The sequence below is a fragment of the Betta splendens genome, chromosome 11 (assembly GCF_900634795.4).
Source record: "Betta splendens chromosome 11, fBetSpl5.4, whole genome shotgun sequence".
In the NCBI taxonomy this organism is placed as follows: domain Eukaryota; kingdom Metazoa; phylum Chordata; class Actinopteri; order Anabantiformes; family Osphronemidae; genus Betta; species Betta splendens.
In genome coordinates, this window is record NC_040891.2 from 9548635 (window position 1) to 9572645 (window position 24011).

A 24011-nucleotide genomic window follows, 5' to 3' on the forward strand; every position below is an offset into this window, starting at 1 on the left:
TTATTGATCAGCGGGGAGGTGAATTATTGACAGGATACTCGGGGTGTGAGTGGAAATGTGAACCTCCTCACGATGAAGAGCGACGTGTGACATATGTGAGGCGTGTGATCTCACGCAAGAAAGCAAACAGAGACGCAGGCAGACGAGAAGAAGAAATAAAGGCAAAATAAATATCAAGAAATGTAAACGAGAACAAATGTCACCAGGCCTTTTAAATATAGAACTTTTTATTCCAATTCGAGTAGATTTTGTTGAAATTCTGAAGTAAAAGTTTAATATCAACAGGACCTTTGCATTTTAACAGTAACACTTTAACATGCCTCCATCCAGTGACAATGAAAAGCTTCCTTGATTTTTTTTGTCATCTATATTTCCCTTGTAAGAAATAGTTCAAGTATAAAAATTCCCAACAGTGTAAAATAGCCCATCTGTTGAATATGAAGCAAAAGAAGCACAGCTACTGAAACCTCGACGACTATACATTCTAATGGAGAAAGCAGCATATTTGCATGTTTTTGTCATAGTTATTCGTATTTTTCTTCCTAAACACAGAAGAGGCAGAGTACAATCCGTATGCAGGCCTGCATTTAAATAAGGTTCTTCCATACAAAAGGCATTGAGCTAATATTTAAGGTTCTAAAGATTCAAAAAGATAAAAAAAATTAAAGTACAGTGCACATGAAAGTATTTTAAATAACTCCCTAATATTTTCAGTTGAGTATGTTAATATTAATAATATTATTAATAATAATAATAATATGATTACTAAAACTAATCAATAACTTATATGCCTTGAGATGAGTACATAACATTATTGATACAGTACCGCCACTAAGTCTCTACTCTCAGAGCGTCAACATAGTCAACCCTCAGAAATAAATATCTTAAATAGTAGATTTCTCTCTTTTTTGTGTTTTTCTCTTAAATAGCACTAAAAATGTAAGGCACACCGGCCAACACAACGTCCAACAGTTGGCCCGACCTCTCCACCCCATCGCTGCTCCTGACGGACACGAGGGGTGGCTTTGGTGTTTGTGAGGCTACAGCAGCAGAGGTGGAAATGCTGACGGCGGCGCGGTGGGGGGGCTCCGTGCGGGGTGGAGGGCCGCGGAGCTGGTTCCCAAAAGGGCCCGGCCGGGGATTAAAATGTGACAGCTCAACAAACGAGCACAAGTGATGCGTTCTTTCCAGAGCGATCCGTCTGTGTGGCGCTGGAGCGGCTCCGTCCTCCCCCACCGGCAGCTGCTCCCCCTCCGCCTCCGCCTCCCTCGTTCTCCTTTCTCCCCATCCCAGAGGTGGGGAGGAACGCGACTGTGCCGCCTTTGTCTCTGACCGTCATGTGTGCAGCTCTGGATGCATGCGTGCATTTATGTGTCGGCGAAACATGGATTTAGTGTTTCTCATTGTCCGAACCTCTGTCCTTTTGTCAGCGCCTTTGTCCCCGTTTCAGTCCAAGAGCCAAGTCAGAGTTGATGACACGTTCAGTTTTTTGTTGCTCTTCTTTGCTTTGTCGTCTCCTGTTGGTGTGTTTGCTTTGCATAGGTCACGAGGTCGAGACACAGAATAAAAAAAGGGACATTCAGCATCAGGAAAATAATAAAAAGGTAGTTCGTCAAATATGTGACACAACAAGCTACGACTTCCTGACAGAGGTCACATAATGATAGCTAACACGTTGGAAACGGTTCCATTTCCCTGATTATCAGAAATTATTGACTCAAAAAAATGCACTTGAAAAGACGAAAAGAATGAGGAGAGCCCTCAACAATAACAATAATAAATAGAAGTGTTATGAGGGCATCAAATGTGTGGAACGCCACAAGAAAAAAAGAGAACAGCTTCCTAAACTAACGTTAAAGACAGCAATAGGACTTAAAGGCTTAGTTCAACACCTATACCAAGCACAGGGATTAGTTCCTGCAGTCTCTAGAAATAAGTACTATAATACAATGATAATGGTAATGATAATAATCAGAGTAATAACAATAACAATAATAGTAAATTCCTTTCCTCTATTTGTTCTGTGACTTTTTTCGTTTTCTCATTTTTTTTTTTGGTTGAAGCACAGCAAGTTGGAAAGTTACTGTAAAAAGTTCCCACCTCACCATCATCATCATCATCATCATCATCATCATCATCATCACTACCACCCTCACCATCATCACCTTTTTAAAGCAACTCTGCCTCTGCCCTTAAAGCCACTCTCAGCCCGCGGTGGCTGCTATTGCATGCGGTCCGCCTGCAGCTGCTGAGGCTGGTACTGGCTGAAAGCCGCGGCGGCGGCGGCCGAGCCCGGCGCGGCGGCGGCCAGCGGCTGCTGCACGGCGTAGCCGTAGCCGGCGGAGGCCATGTAGCCCGTGGCTGCGGGCGAGGCCGCGTACGGGTACTGCTCGTACGCGGCGGCGGCGGCGCTGGCGGCGGCCGCCGAGTACTGCGCGTAGGCGGCTCCAGTGTAGTCCAGGTACGGCGAGGAGGCGGTGGCGGGCGCCACCGCTGCAGGCTGCACGTGGGGGATGACCACGCTGGGCTGCACGAAGGCCTGAGGGTAGACATAGTGGGCGGGGATGCTGTGGAGAAAAATGCATACGTGAGGTGAGCTTGAGTCCAATCAAAAACACTGTTTCCAACCAACTCTGTCACACAGCCGCCAAGCACCACCAAGCACCCTGCCCCAGTCCAATCCACCAGTCAAGAACACCAGGGAAATGCCTGCTAGTAGGGATTAGAACAATATAGGGTTGCCAAAATAGACATCTCTGTGAAAAGAAGGCTGGAAGATGAGGAAAACACCCAGAGGCCCCGTGATTAAGCCCCGGGTCATACAAATGAAGTAAAATCACGCGTGTGTAGTCGCTGTGGGAAGGAGGGGATCCTGGGAGCAGGTGGGGCGTTCGGCCGTGCGGTGACGACGGGAGAGAGAGGAAGGAAGAGGAGGTGGGACCCGTTCGTCTGTGGGTCACGTGTGGCTCAGCTCATGTAGTGGTGCTGATGTGCTGCTGGGAGGGGGGGGGTCTGACGCTGCCTGGGGCTGGGGTGCGGACAGAGGAGATGAGCCCAGGGAAGCATTGTGAGGATGTCAGTGCCACTTTGACAGCTGGACAGTTTTCAAAACGCGACGCTGCTGGCCATTTCCCCCCGTGTGCCGGGACAAAGAGCCGGGGCCGGGGCCTGCTCCCAGAGGGATGTTTCAATTAAATAAACATCATGAACAATGAGCACATTCTGCCCTCCATCACATAACCTTATCCCGCTCCAGGTCTGGAAACTATAAGGGGAGCTTTTCAGATTTGCATTAGGTGTTAACTGTGGACTGAAAGGAAAAAACTTGGATGAATTGGAGTCTTTCATATTTGGGAAAAACTGTTTCTCTCTTCATGTTACAAATAAAAGTGAAGTGAAATTCAGCCACAGTGTGATTCAAATGGAGTGAGTGAAAGGCTGTGACTGCTGGTGAATTTAAATAAAAAGAGCTAAAAAAAATCTGTGAAGGAAACCAGATGCGATGGGTTCACGACTGAACTGTGTGATTAACCATCGTGTAGGTGCAGAGGAGCGAAAGGCGGGATCTATCGTGGCAACCCTATTGTCAGCACGCCATTATCCAACCCAATACACATCGCAACTGAAAACGGTGGGCCCAGAAAAAAACACAGGAAAAACAGAACAGCAGCAAAACATCAGAGAGGAAGAGAGACGTGAAAAAAAACACAGTCCCCCTCGACCGGACTGACGACAACCACACAGCACAACCACGCAGAGAGCAGAGGTGTGAGGGGACAGGTTTGTTATCAGAAATCACTGAATTATTCACGTCCAGAGCAACTCATGAGGAATCAGGACGATGGGGAAGGAACAGTGGAAGAGCATGTGAAGGAGTCCTTATCTACATTGCTACAACTCAGGGGTTATTAGAGGTCACAGCTTTATGAGGTTCTGCTTGTTATTCTGTGGGTCTCTCTGCTGTACGGGACACACACAAGGTGTGAGCGGGTCTGAAGTGCGAGAGGGGAGAGGCTGGCGCTGGACGCAGCGTCGCTAGAGAGGTGCCGGGGCGCCGAAGCCAGACATGACCCGACCCGACCCGACCGTGGGCCCACTGTGCTCAAAGATGCACTTCAGAGGGTGAAGACACCCAACCTGCAGATTTGTGTGGGCCCTGAACCCTCCACCCTGACCCCACACACACACGCACACACACACACACACACACACACACACACACACACGCGCACACACACCCACGCACGCACACACACACACACACACACACACACACACACACACACACACACACACACACACACACACAGCTTCATACGACTGCAGCGTCAGCATTCGGGGCTTTGTGTGACACAATGGGTGCGTTTGTTTTCCTTAACACCACTAGCCCATGTGACGAAAGCTCGCTGTGAGAGAATTAGAGAGAGAGAGAGAGAGAGAGAGAGAGAGAGACATCCAGACATTTGTTTGTGTCACACTGGAGACTTTGGTACGTTGAGCTGAGCTGAACATGAGCGCGCATGTGAACAGACAAAGCCATACACAAACACAATAGGAGCACATGCCCGTGTACCAAACACATATATCACCACGGCACATATAGCTGGCGCACTGACTGACAGACTCATTCATTCTAAGGGATTCCGCATCCACCACAAGACTTGATATATGGTGCCAACGTGAACAAAAGCAGAGTGGGACAGAGGAAGGAGCGTTGTGAGACACTGACAGCGAGACGCGGCAGGAAAAGTAAAGCAGGAGACAGCGAGAGGATGCTGCGAACACACGCAGGAGACGGGAAAGATGAGAGTGTGAGGGGTGGAGGCGAAAAGGCGACTGTGGGGAGGAGGGAATGTGTGTGACTCACTCCAACAAGACACAGAAAACATAAAGAAACAGCAAATCCTGTTAAAGACAACAGGCCAACCACAAGCTAAAGGAAAAAACACTTTGCTGTGTCTGTGCAAAGTTGACACGCTTCCACAAATAAGGACAAACACCCCAAAAATCCAGTTTGTTTCTGAAAGCACACGGTTTAGCTAACAACACCACTTCATAACTGCACACAAAGCTCTAAGGTCTATTCAGGTAAAAAAAATAAAATCAAAAAAATAAGTCAAACGTCAAATGAAACCAACGTACATGCATCTATAATCACCATTTTCGAGAGCTTGTTTGTGTGTGTCTGACTCTACGGTAATTCCTTTCTCTGATCTCTGATTACGTTTGCAAAGCGGCACAGTTATCTTAACTGAGAGCGACCCTGTCGGACCAGAGAGAGATACATAACATTGAGTCAAGCTGGGAAGTTCTATCATCGTTGTGCACTCAGCAGACACACACGGGCACCAGTGCACACTCAAACATGTTCACTCTGTCTGACTTTAGGTGGAAACTGATAAGGAAACAAGCCACATATTAATTCATGTCCACATATAATTATCAGGAAATAATAATCAACAGTAATAAAGACTAAAACACACCTGCTTGAAATGATCACTGAAATGTAATGTGATTTCTAATTAAGCAATGATGTGAATGTATAAGTATTTACCCATAAGGCCTTTGGATGAACGCAGGGTGAATCTGTGGAACACCAAAGGTAAAACCTGCAAAACAGGAAGTAAAAGAACCCAGTCAGTTCCAAAAACGCTTAAAAAGCCGTGACACGTTGTAAAATATGACATGGGACATGTTTCTACATCTGCCGAGGGAGAAAAACTATCAAGCACTGCAAATAAAAAGATAATAACGTCATCCTGCTGTGACAGTGGTTTTTATTGGCCTGTCTTTACCCGGCTGCATCACGCGGGGTTTGGCCCCCAGGTAGGCCAGGTTGACGTTGGCCTTCCTGCCATCGATGATCGGGTTGGGGTCTTTACAGGCCCGGTCTGCAGCGGAGCGGTCTGCCATCGTCACCTGTAGCAGGAGCACACACACACACACACACACACACACGCACCCACACATACACAGATACAGACACACACACACGCACGCATGCACGCACGCACACACACACACACACAATCACGCATGCACACACACAAACACACACACAATCACGCACGCACGCACACACACACACAGACACGCACGCACCCACGCACACACACACACACACACACACACACACACACACACACACACACACACACACACACAGAGTTATTATTTGCAGGTTGTCACAGCAACACACACACAAATACACTGATGAGTACGACTAAAGTCCACATCATGCATTTGTGTTGAAACTATCAGCAGAGAACGGAGCCTGGTTGAAGTGAAGGTGGCCGCGTCGCTCTGGTCCTGGTCTCGTCTTAACAACCAAACCCACCAAACTTTATTTTTTACGAACTACTTTTATTTTCTTCTAATTTCACACAAGTCAATCGACACACGTAATGTGTCAACATTGTGTAAGCACTGGGAGGACGTGTTGCTTCGGGGTTCGGGTTTGGTGCGCGTGGCCGCGTTACATTCATACTGAAGACAAGTCCATTTGTAGCATATATGAATTAAAGCGTCAGTAAAAGGGCTCATTGTAAACACACTGACTCGGTAGCTCAGTGAATGTCTGCGTGATTTGTGTCTCTGTGACAAGTAGGAGCCAAATACTTTTGCTGCCTTGTAAACAGCTGTTAGATGATGAAACCGGCGTGGCCCTTGTTTTAAATCAAACCTCTTTGTGTTATCAAGACATCAACACGAGGTTTATGTCGGCCCGGCGCGGCTGTCAGGGTGAGGGGGGGGGGGGGGGCGCACGGTGAAATGTGTCAGAGCGCATTCCGACGCGCAGCAAGTTGGCGGAGGCGCGGTTGCAACAGAAGCCGGCGATGAATTTGAGCCGAGCCTGGTTCTTCGCCGCGTAAACGTCGCACGACTGCGGGCACGCTCGTGTCGCCTCGCGCCGTCGCGACGGACGGAAGCGGCCGCGCGAGCTGACAGCGAGGCGCCATGACAGCCGTTTCACGTGCGCAAAGTGTTTTGGAGCCCCGGCGGACGCGCGGCAGGGAATAAAGGCCGCATTGGACGTTACTTACGAATCCGTAGCCTCGGGACTTGCCCGTCTGCCTGTCGGTGATCACCACCGCCTCTTCGATCTCGCCGAACACCTCAAAATATTTCCTGAGACTGGAGTCCGTGGTGTGGTAGGGAAGACCCCCGACGAAGATCTTAGTATAGGTCGTGTCCTTTTGCGTGGTGTGCATCTTTAGTGCAAAGTACAATAAATCGAACAGTTAAAAACAATAGTGCAATGTCTCCTTATCAATAAGTCTTTGGGTGAAGACAGAGGAGAAAGATCGGCTGGAAGTGGAACTTTTTCGCGGGAGGAAACAACACGAAAACTTGACAAAAATGGAGCTTGGAGGTAGATTTTTCTTCCGACAGTAAACGTGGGAGTTGTGCGGAGCCGACGGTCCCAGAGAGAACATCAGGTGTTTCCAGCTCTTCTGCGTGACTCTGCTGTCTAACTGAATAGCGCTCGGGTCCCATTCCTAAAAGCGCTGCTCCCTAACTCCACCCACCGCCCCGCCCCTTCACTCGCCCCGCCCCCCGCGCGCACCAACAGCTTGGAAGCCAGCGCCGGAAGAAACACTGGACACCCCGTCTATTTGAAGAGCAGCCGATGAGCACCGAGGACCGATAAAAAGTTACTCACCGGAAATGATTCATGAGGTCGCGAATGTTTGTGGCGAATCTATTTTGTATTTTTAAATTGATAAGAGCAGGGATAACGTTGCGTCCCTGCGTGGAGTATCCTGTGCAAACAGCTGGTCAGGGCCCCGGGACCACAGCACAGCAGTATAACTGAGCCCACGGACAGGTGCGGCTTTACGGCTCCCCGCTCTGGGGTGGAGTCCGCGCTTCTAAAGCGTTCAACCGTGATCACAAACTGAGTCGAAGGAGCAAACTTGGAAATTGACAAATGCGCCGTGTGCCACAGAATGATGCGCGGCTGCGATGATGGGCAAAGATTCGGGCAGCAGTGACATTGAGTGAAGTGGGCCGATTGGTGGGGCCTCAGGTAACGTGAAACGGAAGCCGTGCTATGAATCATTCACGACGGCCCCGTCACTTCACGAAGCTGACGCGTTTACAATGGGTCAACACACGAGCATGTAATCAGACATGCCAAGGAAAAGGCATTTACAGCTGGGGACGCAGCTCCCCTTGAGTGATGCTGTCATTCATTTACTTATGTTTCGACTCTTCGTCTGATTTAAGGTGTGGCTTATTACTACTCAAACCAAAATCTATATTTTTAATGTGAAGGCTCCCAGAACTCATGGTCACAAAGAAAGGCAACCTGATCAAGCGTCTTTTTGTGGTGTCTTGGTTCACTCACTGTTTTATTAATGGAGCCACACGCCCTTAGAAATCCAACTGGGGCGATAAAAGGAAGACCAGGGTCTAGTTTCTATGGATCCACAAAGGGACCTGGTCAGGTTGCAACCCTTGATTGTCACTGTTCACTAGTGTCCTGTTGGACGTTTACAGCAACAATCTGTAGTTTCTATTGAAAAGGTACATAGATAGAATAGAATAATCTTGACTCCACTTACGTATACTATGAATATGTGTCATAACAGCCAATAGACATGTGTGGACCTGGGCCGTATGTAAATTAACTCAGATATGTTCCATCATAATTTATTATCAAACTGGGCTTTTCTCATTCTCAAAATGGGCAGCGTAGGCGACTGTGACTGTAATTCCGTGCTTCACGTCCATTCGGCTGCAGGCCTCATCTCTCAGCAGAGCACACCTAAAGGTCAAAGTTCACTGTGACAACAGCGGAGGACCCACATCGCAGTCACACTGGGGGAAACTGGGAGCACACACCAGTTATACATAAGCAACTTTATTTAGACGCTCTCCAGCTTACACATGTCTGAACAAGGCACTTGCTGGCATATTGCAATTTTCCATATAGCTTGTATCCAGATACATTGTAACAGCGCCATCTTAAGTATAACAGGACAACTGCCCCATGAACGCCCCTAACATTCACATTATTCATAGAGAAAGGGGAAAACAAAAATCAATTTGGTGCATTGGCAAAAACATTTAATCTTGGTTTAACCTATTAAAGCAAAAACTGAGGTAAATCATATCTGCACTGGGAGGAAAATTACATTTCAGTGCCTGTTACTGAGTTACAATGGGCAGAACTCCCTGCAGTCGAATGTCTATAGCCTCGTCCTTAACTGTAAGACAGTCACAAATGTATATATTAACATTAACAAGGGGTCCCTCCTCTGTGCAGAAGGAATTACTTTGGCTCTCTCCCTCCTCCTCTTTGCAGCGCAGTCACTCATGGCTCTTTAATGTTATCATTAACTAGAACAGGCCAGGTTTGTCTGCGTGCTGAAAGCTGGAGTCGCTCTCCACTTCCGCCTGGACCACGAGGAACTCCTCCACCCGAGTGCCCGCGGCGTCTTCCTCCTCCCCCTCCTCGCTGCCGTCTCCCCCCGCCCCGTGGTTGTCCCGCAGCGGGTCAGGGCCGAGCGCTGCTTCCGGCGGCTCCACGAGGCTGACGCACGCGTCACCGTCTCCCTCCGTCGCGGCGACGGGGCCGCGGACGCGCACGTGCGCCGACTTGGCCCGCAGCCGCAGCTTGAGCTGATCCTCCCGTTGCTGGGAGACGGCGGGGGGAAGCAGACGCGTGAGAGGGAGTCGCACGCACGCACGCACGCACGCACGCACACAGATATGACACACGCCGTACCTTGCGCCTCTCTTCAGCCAGTCGTATCTTCTCCTCTATGTCTTCAATGCTGGTGACGGCGTGCTCCTTCTTGGCTTTCAGGGACTCCAGTCTGGCAGGAGGCCGCCTCCTCACCTCTGTGTCATTTAGCTGCCACACACCCACAGCAGGGGGACACACAAGCCCAACATGTTAGTTTGCAGTAGGCCGATGCTCCCATTAAAACCAGTTTGACCAGTTAGCCACCATTATGCTGTAGGCCTCTCCAGCCCCTCCGCTCCCCCCTCTGCTCTGTCCTATTGGGATGATGCCCTGATTCAGAAGCTCCTCCAGGATCTCACTGGACTTGGGACGCTCCGGTGCTGCGCGGTCCTGCTGCGGGCGTCGCGGGGAGGCTGTAAAAACACACCGAGACGTTGGCACACGTTCTGCGACATCCGGTTCGTCCAGCAGACGCGTGAGGCAGCAGCGCGTGCCGTTTCGCCCGCCTCACTTTCGGTCATCCAGTCCGACGTCAGAGGGGGGAGCCTGCCGGGCACCGCTCCGGGGAGCGCGGGGAGCTCCGTCTCCATCACCACCCCGCTGTCGGTGGTGCCTTTGGACACGGCCGAGTCCCCACAGCTGCGAAGTTTACTTCCGCCGCCATCCTGGCGAAACACAGACACGTTTCATCAATGAGGAAGAAAACAACGAACAAAACGCTTACATGTCATGCTTCATTCTGCAGGGTGTCATAAATGTGATGTTGTCATGGTGGAATCTGTGTTGAACACAGTTGCTTAGAGACACTGGTGATACACAGTAACATATTATATGTCATAATATTTGTATTTAGCAAAAGAATAACGTATATTTAATCCACTGCATCTAACATTTAAACAGTCATCCAATATTATTAATAACATAATCGATCAGACATTATGGTTATTTTTGTCACCTCGTGTTTAACTGCTATTCAGTGACTTAAAGTGTCATTTGAAATCAGATAAATGAGCATATTTTAATCATCGGTTTTCCCTAAAAAACAGTTTTAGGTAATAAGTTTAACTGATGACACACAGATCTTCCATTAGAGCTCAGTCAGTGTCATTGCCGTTACTCAAGCCATGATCAGGCCGTGATGTATTCAGCTCTGCCTCTCGGGGTCAAACGCTTTAAGCTGCACTTAAAGCTCCTTCACTGTGAATGAACTGTTCACCTGCCATGTGTCGCCTCCGACCCCTCGTCTTAATTACTGAGCGCCAGCGGCGCCTACCTCGTCTCCGGTCGCCTCCTCGCGTGTCAGCGCTTTGACCGCGTTGTCCGTGGAGCCGCCGCAGCCCATTCTCTCCTCGAAGACACGACGCGGAATCAGCCCATAAAAGTCACCAGTGTCACGTTCAATGAGACCCCCTGCGCGCGTGCTGACCCGAGAAGCCTCGCATTCCTTCACGCGGACGGACTCGTCGTCTCCATGGAGCCGGCGCGTTGCTAGGGGCCGTTGCTACAACAAAAGTGACCCGGCCGAAGAGGCGACACCCAGGAAGCAGACGCTGATGCAATTTACTTTATTCCAACACAAATGCCGATGTGATGAGCTAATGAAAAGTTAGTTTACAAAAAACAAAAAAAGGATTTTTTAGAGTTTTATTGACGTAATTATCCATGGTTTAAGATTTATCACTCACCCAGTAATAATCATGGCTTTAAAATTAAACTGACTTCCTTATCATCCAAAGTCACCCTCATCCATTTAAACACGCAATAGAAAAATATATACTTAATACTTTGTACAATACTGGTTTTGGTCCAAACAAAAGTGGATCAGAAAAGCCAATATACCTTTAGTCATTAAAGGCTCACCAATTTGCATTTAAGCTCCTTTTAAATGGATTTGGGCAACTTTGAATATAGGAATTTACATAAATTCTACGACAAAAATGCTGAATGCAGAGTTGGTAACACAAAAAAAATCAACTTCACAGATTAAAAAAAATATCACTATTTACAGGTTTGTATAATAATATTCAAAGGCCAATTAAGAGAGAGAGAAAGAGGGAGAGGCAGAAAGAGGTAAAGGGAGAGTTTAAGGACAAGAGGGCACAAAAAGCGTAGTGGAGTGAACCAGAGAGGCCAAAGAACCAAACATGTAACAGAGCTCTGAAACTATGCATTTACAAAGTCCTAAAAGCTGAACGGGCGGTTTAAGCCTCCGACCGGGTCCATCCTCCACAGTGCATGGATACATTTCCCCTCTTCTACACCACGCGCTCCTTCGTTCCGCCCCTTGGATTTGTTTTTAACATTCATTTGCTTGCTCACCTGTGGCGGCGCTAGCTAGCGGCCCAGGTAACACCTGTCATACGCATACAGATACGCAACCTCAGCATGTACAAAGAAACCAAACACACCTCAGGTCTGTACATTAGAGGGGAAAAGAAAAAAAAAACTAGCACACTGCATTCACCACAAAGATTACACACTCATCCCTGTACATACAGCACACTGCACTGACACCATGGCTACACCCAACAGCACCTCGACTCCTGTAAAGGAGCAGCCTCATCGGTTTGCAGGATTACCACTGGAGATTTGCCGCACAGCTCTTACTACCTCTGCATATCACAGCTCATAACTGATCAATCGTACTAATTTATATCGTGTACACTCACAACTCTTTAGTTCCGCAGTTTTTGCCTTTGCAATTTTAATACAAAAAGTCATGCCACAGGTTTAGCAGACATTTGCCGGGGTTGAAAATAGATATGAATGTGTTGCTTGTTTTCCGTGTTGAGCAGGGAGTCCTTGCTTGATTGTTATTTAGTAAGTCAGTGATGCTGTTCAATCGACTGTTTGAGAAGCCTTGTGAGATGGTCTCGCATAATGACAACTCTGATCTACAAGTGAAAACCTCTGACATATCAGCTCAGTTTAATTCTCAGTTCAGTGTTTGTGAAGTTGACCCCATTCTTTATTCAGCCTTCAATGGGAAACAGTCAAATCATGTCTGCCTTATAGTCGAACCCACAGGGCTCTACTTCCTGCGTCGCACTGCCATTTTGATCTTGCGTCCAGCAATTGCTTGCTGTGCAGCAGGAGTAGCAGGGAAAGATTTAGTTGATCTGCAAGAGAGAAAAAGTACATAAATGTAAAAGTCACTTAGTGCAGACTTAAGAGAATGGACATTTTATTCAAGCTAAACAACTCAACACAATATCTGGACTGGACTCTTGACATACATCGACTAAAGTGAATATGTGAAAACAGCTACAGGTGTAATCAAAGACTTACAACATACCCAATATTGAATGTGGGGGGTTGTGCAAAGTTGAATCCACCTCCAGGTCCTCCAGGCTGGGGTGCAATGGACGGGTTGGCAATGGGAGCAGGAGAAGGTGCTGATCCTGCTCCAAAGGTAAACACACCTGAGGTGTTGTTTGTGGCTCCAAATGCACTGGTTACTCCAAATTGAAAGCCTCCACCTAAAAATATAAAACATGTGTAAATCAATTATAATTTATCAATATAGTGCTACACCTAACTGTTTTAATGTGAGGATCAATGGCATTCATAGAAACCTGAAAAGCAATTAAACCATTTTAGTGACCTACCTGGTGCAGCATTAGCAGCTGCTCCAAATACAGTTGCCGAGCTGGTCTGCTGACCGAAGACCGGCGCTGCATTGGTTTTGGCTCCAAAGGCGGGTGCCTGAGAGGGTGAAGCTGTGAATCCAGATCCAAAAGATGCGCCAAATGAAGGAGTCTGGCCAGCCCCGAACCCACTACTGGGAGCTGAGCTGAACACAAAAGGAGGGGGAGCTGTAGATGGAGCAGTCACTGGAAAAAAAAAAGTCAGTTAGATTATTATTATTGTAAACATATTATACCTAATAAAACATTTCAAACATATAAAACGTTTCCTAGTTGATTCTCAAGCCAAAACAGACTACAACCAAGAACATATACAGACCTGAAGATGAAGCAGCAGAGGGTGCTGTTGCTCCAAAACTGAAAGATGGAGCAGCTGGAGCAGGAGCAGCACTGGCAGGAGCACCAAAGATAAAGGGCTGAGCTGAGGCTGGGGCGGAGTTCAGAGGAGCAGCTGAGGATGCTGAAGTCTGATTGTCCTGACTTTGGCCAAAGACAAACGTTTTAGAAGGAGCAGCATCGCTGGGGGCTGCAGCCGATTGACCGAACACAAAAGCGCTGGGAGCTGCGGAAGGAGCTAGAGACTGGGTGGAGCTGCTGCTGGCACCGAAGAGACTGGGAGCGGAGGTGGAGGATGTCGAAGTGGTGGAGTTGGTGGTGCTGGTGGGATTATTAGCCAGAAAAGTAAATGCTGGTTTTGGAGCAGCCGATTCTGTTGAAGAGAGTTAAGTTTTACTACTTCACCGAAGTGATAAACACATGACGATTTTTAAGTTTTAAAATTAAATTAATAAACATTTGAATTATTAACTAGTTACTAGACCATCATTTATTTTACACATGTATGGGAATATTGGTAAAATCAAAAATAAGTAAGTCATGGCGCTATTGTGTGTTAGTTTACCTAGGCATTTAAAGAATTAAATACCTGTAGCAGTTTGTCCGAAAGTGAAGGAGGGTTTTGGAGCCTCTGCAGCAGCGGCTTCGCCCTTGTCCGCTGGCTTGCCAAAGGTGAATGCAGGTGGTGGTTGTTCTGTTGGAGCAGTAGGCTTGTTGAAGGCAAAACCTCCTGAAATTGCTGGTACTGGTGTGGCCTCTGCTTCTTTGCTAGCAGCACCAAAGAGTAATGTAGATGGAGCAGGGACAGTAGAAGTTTCCTTCTTTTCCTCTGGCTTCCCAAAAGTAAACGTGGGAGCAGCCGGTGCTTTATCGGCCTGCAAAGACCTAAAAGTGGTGCTGCTTTGTGGCGTGGTTGCAGACAAATTTGGCTCTCCCAGTCTCCCAAAAATGGAGCTCGTGCTCGTTGCGTTGGTGTTTGTTGATGTGGTTTCATTTAATGATTTTGCACTGTCGCTCTTTTCTTGAGAAGCAGAAAGAGGAGTGAAACTAACAGAGGATGTGGTGATGGTGGTGGTGTCTGGGGTTTTCTCTTCAGGTTTTGACATTCCAAAAGAAAAGCCACCTTTAGAAGAGTTTTCTGTGCTAGATAATCCAGTTCCAAACACTGGCCCACTGCTAGCTCCAAACTGAAACCCTGAACCAGCAGCTGGGTCTGACTTTTTGTCATCACTAGAAGCAGCCCCAAATTTAAAGCCGTCTGATGAGCTACCAAATTTGAACCCAGATGGGGCAGTAGTGTCCTTTGAAGTGGTTTCTGAAGAAGAGTTTCCAAATGGGACTCCAAACTTGAATCCACCCAGTGAAGAAGAGGACTCTGAAAATGATCCTCCAAACTTGAAATCTGCAGATCCAGATGTACTGTCTGATGTGCCAAACTTAAATCCTCCAGATCCTGAGGTGCTGTCTGGTATACCAAACTTAAATCCTCCAGATGTGGATTCTGAGGTACTGTCAGACGTGCCAAACTTAAAACCTCCAGAACTAGTGGCAGAGGAGCCTGTTGTCCCAACAGCAGATGACCCAAAAGCTACAAAGAAAAAAGACCATATCAACATTATAGGAAAAAAATATATAACTGCAAATAAAACAAATTACCGTTTTCTATTTAAGACCCCTAAATCCAAGCATTAGCTGAAGCATTATTATGATAAAAAATATTTTAATTCATTCAAAGATTGGAAAAACATTTTAAAAAGGCATGTCCTATTAGAATCTGTTATTACCTTTGGGCTCCAGCTTAGCTCCAGGTTTAGATGCCTGGCAAGCGACACACTGTACATCAGCTGCCTTGTTCTGCACAAGGCAGACCTCGCACTCCCAGGCACCCTCTGGCTTCTTGAACTTGTCTCCAATCCCAAACACAGATTCAGTGGTGGCTGGAGAACAGAATGCTGCTGGAGCTCCAGCTGATGCACCTGTAACGATAGGACAAGAACATGTTTAATTTGCATTACCCCTTTCTACAGCTATAAGAAGGACTCCACAAATTAAAGTATTTTACCACAACCTGATAAAATGCAAGATTCAGCTCTGATATTCTACAAACATTACCATTGTCACATTACCTGGTTTAGTGCTTGTGCAGGCCACGCACCTCGTGTCTTCTGCCTTATTCTGTACCATACATGTATCACACTCCCATGCACCCTCAGGCTTTTTGAACTTGTCTCCAAATCCCAATTTGTTTGTGGGTAAAGCGTTAACAGCTGAGAACGCAGAGGGAAGCGTCAATGAGGGTTTGAGGCCCGTCCCAGGTTTGGCCGTTTCGCAAGCCACACATTTTACTGCATCAGGTTTGTTTTGAACAAGACAAGTATCACAGTCCCACGTTCCAGGAGGTTTGGAAACCACTGCGCCAAATCCTGTAGTGGTTGTGGTGATGGAAGTGGAGTTCATGCTGCTTGCCACTGCAGCGGAGGTTGCAGGTGAAGGTTTATTATTCATTGATTTGGGTGAAGTGCTAGGCTGTGGTGCCGTGCAGCAAACACACTTGGTGTCTGTTGGTTTGTTCTGTACCAAACAGACGTCACAGCTCCAGCCTGGTGCAACTTTGAACAAATCCCCACACCCTGCTGAAGAAGACAGGGAGGATGTAGTGGACGTCAGAGGAGTAGTTGATCGTGTGGAGATCTTCTGGGGAGAAGCATCTGGGCCTGGGGAAGTCCGAGCAACGGGAGAAGCGAAGCCTAAGAGGACATAGAATTGAAATTATCATTTAACTTTGTAAACAAACACGCAAAAAATTAACAAGGTGACACAAAAATGTGTCAATGTATCTAACCAGGTGTTTTGAGGAGATCCAGCACGCTCCCTTCCTTCAGGACCTTAGCTGGTTTAAACGGTCCTTCAAAATCTTCTGTGCTTTTGACAGCTGTTGGCTTCACTGTAAGAAACATCATAACAGAGATCAAGGGTTATTTGATAGGAAAACAGTCAATACTAGGGCATCTGGAAATATCTCTACTACCTGCTGCTGGTAGAGAAGAAGCCAGCTTCCCATTTGACATGGAGGGGCCTATCTTTGCTACAGGTGCACTAAAAGTAAAACCAGCCTATAATGATGAAAAGAAAAATTATATTTATTAACAAGACATGTGGCAACCTGCTGGTGACGTAATTAATTGCAAAGAATAGATCAACGTACTGAAGGGGAAAAGGAAGGCGGGCTAGCAGCAGTTGCTTTGACAATGGGGGAGGAAAAGGTGAAAGGTGCACAAGGGGGTGTCAAGGCCACCAACGAGTCCTAGAAGCAGACAAGATATTAATATTACCCAAATATTATTTTAGATTTGTAAAAAAAACTAGAAAGAGAATGCTTACGAACCTTCTTTGTTGGATTTTCCTTAACAGGAGTGGTGTCAGTGACAGGGGTGGTGCTGATGGTGGTAAGAGATGGAAGAGGGGAAGAGAAGCTAAAGGTTGGCAAGGCTGCATTGCTGATGGGAAGTGAAATCTTGGGAAGGTCGGGCACACTGGCCACCTAAATTAAAAACATACATTAACGCAAAGCTGCATTCCAAATAAATCATCTAAAATGAACACAGTAGAAATCTATGGCATGTCAGCCGCTGTAGTCACCTCATCCTCCTCAGGGCGTTTAGAGGTGGGCCGTGCACTTGTCCTCTCCCTCTTCATCTTGCCACCTCCAGAGCTGGTGCTGCTGGCTGCAGGCGTGCTGGACAAAGGGTAGACTGGACGACTAGAAGTCATTGTGCTAACAGAAAGGTAAAAAAAAGGGGTTTGAAGAAACAAAGTTACAAAAAAAAAGAAAGCAGCCAAGTAACTCTCAGTAAAGATCTGAATTTAATTTGATTATTATTATTTATTTCATTTTTACCTTTGAGATGGGCTTGGGGTTGCATTAGGTAGTTGGTGTAATTGTCTTGTGGGCTATGGTAAAAACAAAGAAACAAATTATTATCATTATTGTTTAATAATACAGGGCGAAAAGAACTGTGGTGCAAAATGATGCAGCACCATGTTTCTGACCGTTTCTCTTGGCGTCCTCTCCAGAGTTCGGCTCACACCTCCAGGAGTTAATGTAGGCCTGAAGGACACAGAACGGTTTCCTGGTGTGGTGGTAGGAACCACCAGTTTCTGCACTGGTGGAAGGCCAGGATCCATCTGAAATAAACAAAAATGAAGATGACATTTATCATTAGGATGGAGAATTATTATTCAATATAAGACCATTTGCCATGCAATTAGATGTGTGGCCATTTAAAAACACATGAATCAGTTCATTGCCAGACCCATATAATGATCATTTGTGTATTTGTAAAGTATTATTTTGGCCCCTGCCAAGTTAAATCCCCAAAGCAGTAGTTAGCCAGGATATGAGCTTTACACAGTGAGCTCTCTTATTTTAGACGTGAGGGTCAATAGACCATTGTTAGGGTTTACAAAGCAGCTGTCACAGCTGGGAATGCATGACTGTTATTACAGAAGAGCAGTATAGTAGACTCTTAAAACACTACACACTCATTTTTTACCAGTCAATTAAGGCACAGTCTAGCAAACCCCTACACTACTTGCATGTGTGTAAAGACATGCAACACGTGTGGGTGATGAACAACTGTGTCCCTGCAGAGGAAAATCTGGTTAACTACTGCGAAGGAGGCCAACAGGCAGAAGGCCAGGGGAAAATGACGGGAAGACAAATTGCAACAAGTGGTTTGAGCAATGAAAACCCCATTTCATTTACAACAGTGTACTGCACTCAAACCCTCTACCAGGAAACAGAGAGCTGTATTTCCCAATGAGTATAGCAAACCAATACAGAAAATTAGCACAGTTAATATTAAATCAGAGCAAAAATGCAAAACCGTGTTTGACTTTTGATAAACCAGGCATCAAAAAAATGTCCAAATGTAGACTTACCCGTTTCTTTTTCGACTGGAAATGTGAAACGTCTAGATTTGTGCCATCTACTGACTAGAAAAAAAAATATGAAAACAACACAAAAGCGTAAGTTTAGGTGTCGCTTCTGACAAATCTATCAGCTATTTTCAGATGGTTTGGATATAATTATATAGTATTTAGATGTTGAATAATTATAGTGTTTATGTATGTTTAGGTGCAATCTATTAGTACAAAACACTTACAGGTGCCATGGAGGATGCTGCAGGGATTCGTTTTGCATCCTGTAGATAAAGTGCATAAATATTTTAGCGAAATATACTTCAGAGGAGATTACTCACATTTTACTCAACATTAGGTGCCATGCCACTGTTACAGTTTCAGGTTTAAACTGGACAGATTGCGTGCACCTACGTAATACTTACAGCGAGAGGGCTTGACATGCTCTCCAAAGACTGCAGGATGCGTCTGGCTGTGGCACTGGTCACCCCACAAGGCTGAGCACCAGCAGGCTTGGCCTTGATCTGTCTCCTCACAGGAGCCTATCAATCAGATGAGCTAGTTTAGTCTGCTAGTCTGATTTAGTTCATATCTAATACACATTTTGTCTGTGTCATAATTTAACTGCTCAGAACATTCATTTGAATGTAACAAATGAGGATTGTAGTTACGGCCAAATACAAATACACAAGTTTATTATAATGTGCGCTAACTCACATGGTACGGCGTTCCAGGTCGAGCACGTGAGCTCCTGGCTGCAGCTGCACCACCATACGTTGTCTTCCCAGGGTAGAAGGGTGAATCTCCAAGCTGACTGGAGTTCAGCACTGTGCTGTTTAATGATGACTGGAATAGAAAAGAATAAATTCATTCACACCAGGATCAAATTAATTAGCATAAATGGGCTGTCAGTATCACTGCTGACCCCACACAAAAACTGTAAAAGCTCCTCCACTCTGGCAGGTGCCACAGAGTTATAGCCCCCAGAACCAACAGACACAGAACCAGCTTCTCCCCCAGGCTGTGTCTGAGCTGAACTGGACACTAACATAAAACATAACATAAAACAAGGACAAGGTGCAATATATGTGCCACAATTTTTATGTTATGTTCCATTCCATCAGAGAGGACAAAAAAGACAAAAAGACAGTGTCAGACTATCCAGTTTCTTGTCCTGTGCAAACTTGGCCAATAAAATTGATACTTGCATACGTAACAAAGTTTAAACCATAGTGAATAAAACTGCAAATACAATCTGCACTTTAAACAATAATACTATTATATTTCAAACTTTAGATTAAATAAAACCTGGTTGATCACAATTTATGTAAACATAAATATGTATATAAAAATAATAAAGGTCATAAAGTTTGTATAAAACTATCAGACATTCGACTGACAAAATTTGATATTAATGTCTGTTAATACTTCACTGGCACAGCCTAGAACCTGCCACTAAAATGCAGAGCTTCAAGGCAGTGATGTGTCCTTTTAGTAAACTTGTCCTGACACAGATACTCACATTGGAGGATGTTCCAAAAACAGACAGGTTGAAAGTAGGCTTTTTCAAAGTTGACTGTGAAGGCTGAGGTCCAGAGTTTGTTCTTTCCATATCTGGACACCAAAGTTGGGGGAGTGATGCTGTTTTGGAAGTGGGGACGTCTGGAAAAAGCAAGATTTGCCTCAGACAATTTTGCAAAAAGTATACAAATATTACCACCATAGAGTCTGAGCCTAGGCATAAAAAGAGAGAAGACAGTCAGCAAAACTAGCCTCTTGCTGCTGAGAGATCTCATTTACACAAACTGTTTGCTCTGAAGCCTAATGAGTAGTTAGAGTTTCTGCAGACCATTTAACATAATCCAAAATCATCATTATAATATAATCTGTGCTGATGCAAAGTTTCATGTCATTTGTTCACTAACTTAATGTTACACAGAACATTTAACTATATCATATACAGAAAACAAATTTACAAAATTTCATCCTTACCTTTGTCAGAGGCGCGGGAAGAGAACCCGCTTGTGGTTGAGATGTTATCATCTTCGTGCTGCGAGAGATTGTCCTTAATTTCTTTGACCAAAGAGAAGCCAGTGGAAAAAGGTCCAGGAGCTGATGAGGTGGATGGCTGGGAGAAGAGGCTGCTAGAAGTCCCAAGGCTTGGGGAGGAGGGATCCAGTGAGGGAAAATGAAGATGCGAGCGACTCAGAGGGGGTCGAGAAAGCACATACTCTTGAATGTTGAGAGATGCCCGACTTGTTGAGGGCTCTGCCAAAAAATTAAAAACAAAAAACAGGTTAAGCAATTTTGTAGACAACATTCTTTTGATAGTCTACTACAGGATTACCAAAAATACATAATGGGCTCCTTACCTGTGAAACTGGTGCCAGGTTCTGGGGAGTCACGTCCATCAAGAGCAGGAGGCCCCTCTTCACTGCCATTAGGTGGAAGTGGTGGCTGGCAGTTCTGCTCTGTTCCTTGCACAGACCCTCCTTCTTCAGAATTATCTTCATTCTTGAAGTATTTCTGCAGCCAGGAAGGAACGATGCTCTTCACAGTGTCTGTCACTCGACTGATGAGGCCTGACTGCTAAGGACATAAGAAACAGAGGCAAGCCAGAGGCTGAATGAAAATGCTTCAATTGCCTTATGTTGTGGATTTACGACCGAAACAAAAAGCTAGCAATTATATATTGTTGAAAAATTCGTCATTGTCAACGCTTTCCTCAGAGGCCTTCAAAATAATTTAAAACAGCTACTCTTAAATATATTATATAGCTTTCAACACCGCATGTTAACATCAGAATCAGCTGTGCACCCTTACTCACAGTGAGAAGTCATTCTGCTTTAATACAAAGTAAAACACAAGCTCTGTAAGGCTGAATCTGGGTCAAGCACTGTTATGCTATGTGTAGCAGTGATGCAAGTGATTCTGGACTGCACTGTGTTGTGGTCTAATACTGGATGATTTCAAATCGCTAGAATCCAGTCTCAACTCCTAAACCACACACAAAATAATACCTCCATTTCCTCTGTGACAACAGATAGCTGAAAAATTCCTAGGAATTGACAAAAAAACTGGCATGTGTAAATGATATGAACCAGACTTTAGACATTTAAGGTCAAATAAATATATCAAAGAGCCATCAAATCTCATGCTGTGGAATGTTTTGACTGATTAATGGTAGTAAACATTATCTATGAAAGTTGTTTGTTTTTAGATAGATAACTTAATACCGAATTTGTTGTTAAAGTTTTAATTTGAATGCAATGACCAATTAAAAGTATTAGAGAACACCAAACAAGCTGTTCAAAATGCCTAACATGTTTTTCAGACACATTTGTTGCTTTTTTATACATATTATACAGTTTTAATTACAGCATAGTCTGCCCTTGGACAGTAGGCTTTGCTGTGTTCTGGTGACAAAGATGAAGATGGAGTGGTAAGTTGACACTTGCTTCTTCAATACATCTGGTACATCTATTCGTGTACTTGCTCTGTAACCTGTGGGAGCATATTTCTTTTGATAAATGTCTCTCTTGCTTCCTATTTATCTACGAAATGCACCTGTGGACCACACTGCACTTTAACCTGTGTAAATACGCCGAACCATAACTAGTTGAGAATGGGTATAATTCCTGCATGTGACCCCGAAACTAAAGTTAATCCATGCTTGATACCTGGGCAGGAGAGTGCATCTCAATTTAAGGTAAAATTCCCAATGATAATTCTCCTGACAAGAACAAATTCCAATGGCAACAGTTACAAATGCTGTGATGAATGACTGTGATGGTGCAAGTTAGGCACGTCCCAACACGCATCTTCTGCTTTTTAAACTAAACCAAGCTGCAGCAGAAAATTAACCTGTAGAAAAGCACTAGTTGGAAGGTTTTTTGAGGCATTCACTCCTATTTTGTATTCCGCCATTAAAGATGCGCGAACTTCAGAATTTGCGAACTTCATGCAATTCTGCATATTTCTTATTTATTAAAATGTAAGCGTTACAAAAATACTCCAGGATAGTACAGAGTATTTGGCCCACACTGCTGCATCTAAGGTAGCATAAAAGACTAGACCTAAGCCTGGACTAAATAATGTTGTTTATTCAATGCTTTATAGGGAAATAGCTAGTAATTATTGCTTATGCTTAATGTTATGACTTTATCTTGTAACTAAATGACTTTCCAGAATACAAAACTTAATCTAAAACTAGGCTCTAAAATGAATAGTAAAAATTAAAAGGCTGTTATTTTGTTTGTGCCCTCACAAATAAACCTAAAAGAAAACGCTGAAAACCATCTCATCAACGTGGGGATTTAATGTCTCACACACCCATTACCCATAGAAACCTGTCTCTTTTTAAGTGTACCCAAAATTATATCCAGATAATTACCTTTAAATGATTAGAAAGCTTATCTAATACTAAAATTATTAGTAATGTTGCTTACACTTTTTAGAACACTTTGCAACTTAATGTGAAATGACAGTGTACTAGAAAATCCTGAGTAATGACTGGCAGACAGGTCAATGCATTAGACCTGTATAAATTCAGGACTTGTGTATTCAAGCGGCAAGAGAAGCCACTCAGGCAACCATGTGGATTCCCTATCAGTCAACGTTTCCTACGCAATCCAGTTGGCTAAGATTTGGCTAACGTTAGCTGGGTCTACACTTGAAAATGTTTCCCGACACGACAACTGCACAATGTTAAATGTTTTCCCACGTGAACGCTAGTTACAAGTAGGCGTGCGCTGACGAATTTTAAAATTAAACGATCATGTCACCTCTACCGGCAACGGTGCGGCGCCTCCAAACTTAAAAGACAACAATGACTGCTAACCAATGCTACATTGCCCTAGCCACATAAGCTAACCCCCACAGTTCTACTTCCTCGCTTTCCGTTAGCTTCGCTGATGCTAATAAGTTACTAACAGAGTTCAGGCTGGTGATCCGAAGGTGTCAGGTCTGCACTTGCGCTTCAGCAAATATCGTTTATCCAAGCTAAACGACTCTTTATGCTGTAATTTGACCTGTCAAGTCCGACTGCTTTTGCTAACCTCAGCCAACTTGCTAGCTCAATAGCATCTCCCTGACATGCTAACAGCGCGTGGAGGCCACGAGCGCTAACAGCAGGCCATGAAATATCTCCAACAAAACAATAACAAAAGCTGTGAGATAATGACATTATAGTCAGCATAATCTGTTCATTGAGCGCTATTAACGCGAAAACTTTCTATCGATTTACCTGTTTACTCTTGGCGTAAGGTTTAGAAGCGATATGATATCTCCTGCTTCTAATTTTCCCTCCACCCGTGGCCGCCATGGCTCTTTCGTCTGACTGACTATCGGCAATTCGGCGCCGGATAGCTGTCATCCAACACAGTGGGCCACTCCACAGAAGCATTATGGGAAAT

At 45.2% G+C, this 24011-nt stretch overlaps 3 protein-coding genes across 6 annotated transcripts; all 3 read right to left on the reverse strand.

Annotated features, from left to right (window-relative positions):
- Positions 1-209: 209 nt before the first annotated feature.
- rbm24a (RNA binding motif protein 24a) lies at positions 210-7527 on the reverse strand. Its single transcript, XM_029167540.3, has 4 exons — positions 7044-7527; positions 5796-5919; positions 5555-5609; positions 210-2567 (listed from the first exon to the last, which is right to left on the reverse strand). The coding sequence occupies exons 1-4, from the start codon at positions 7209-7211 to the stop codon at positions 2222-2224; spliced, it is 693 nt and encodes a 230-aa protein (XP_029023373.1). The 5' UTR covers positions 7212-7527; the 3' UTR covers positions 210-2221.
- Positions 7528-8850: 1323 nt separating this feature from the next.
- Positions 8851-11189, reverse strand: stmnd1 (stathmin domain containing 1). 2 transcript variants are annotated; one of them, XM_029166687.3, is made up of 5 exons: positions 10968-11189; positions 10206-10359; positions 9959-10107; positions 9734-9862; positions 8851-9642 (listed from the first exon to the last, which is right to left on the reverse strand). In XM_029166687.3, exons 1-5 carry the CDS (start codon positions 11034-11036, stop codon positions 9346-9348), a joined length of 798 nt encoding a protein of 265 aa, XP_029022520.1. In that variant the 5' UTR covers positions 11037-11189; the 3' UTR covers positions 8851-9345. The 2 variants fall into 2 exon arrangements, with proteins under 2 accessions (XP_029022520.1, XP_055368831.1); XM_055512856.1 differs by having other exon boundaries at positions 10911-10983.
- Positions 11190-11324: 135 nt separating this feature from the next.
- Positions 11325-24002, reverse strand: nup153 (nucleoporin 153). 3 transcript variants are annotated; one of them, XM_029166683.3, is made up of 22 exons: positions 23843-24002; positions 20970-21186; positions 20590-20865; positions 20120-20259; positions 19315-19443; positions 19023-19139; positions 18843-18881; positions 18619-18672; positions 17728-17862; positions 17576-17628; positions 17317-17452; positions 17063-17218; positions 16883-16981; positions 16706-16790; positions 16520-16621; positions 15804-16424; positions 15462-15653; positions 14267-15265; positions 13661-14050; positions 13303-13527; positions 12990-13173; positions 11325-12813 (listed from the first exon to the last, which is right to left on the reverse strand). In XM_029166683.3, exons 1-22 carry the CDS (start codon positions 23999-24001, stop codon positions 12726-12728), a joined length of 4596 nt encoding a protein of 1531 aa, XP_029022516.2. In that variant the 5' UTR covers position 24002; the 3' UTR covers positions 11325-12725. The 3 variants fall into 3 exon arrangements, with proteins under 3 accessions (XP_029022516.2, XP_029022514.2, XP_029022515.1); XM_029166681.3 differs by having other exon boundaries at positions 17716-17862; XM_029166682.3 differs by having other exon boundaries at positions 17716-17862; positions 20970-21183; positions 23843-23999.
- Positions 24003-24011: the final 9 nt, after the last annotated feature.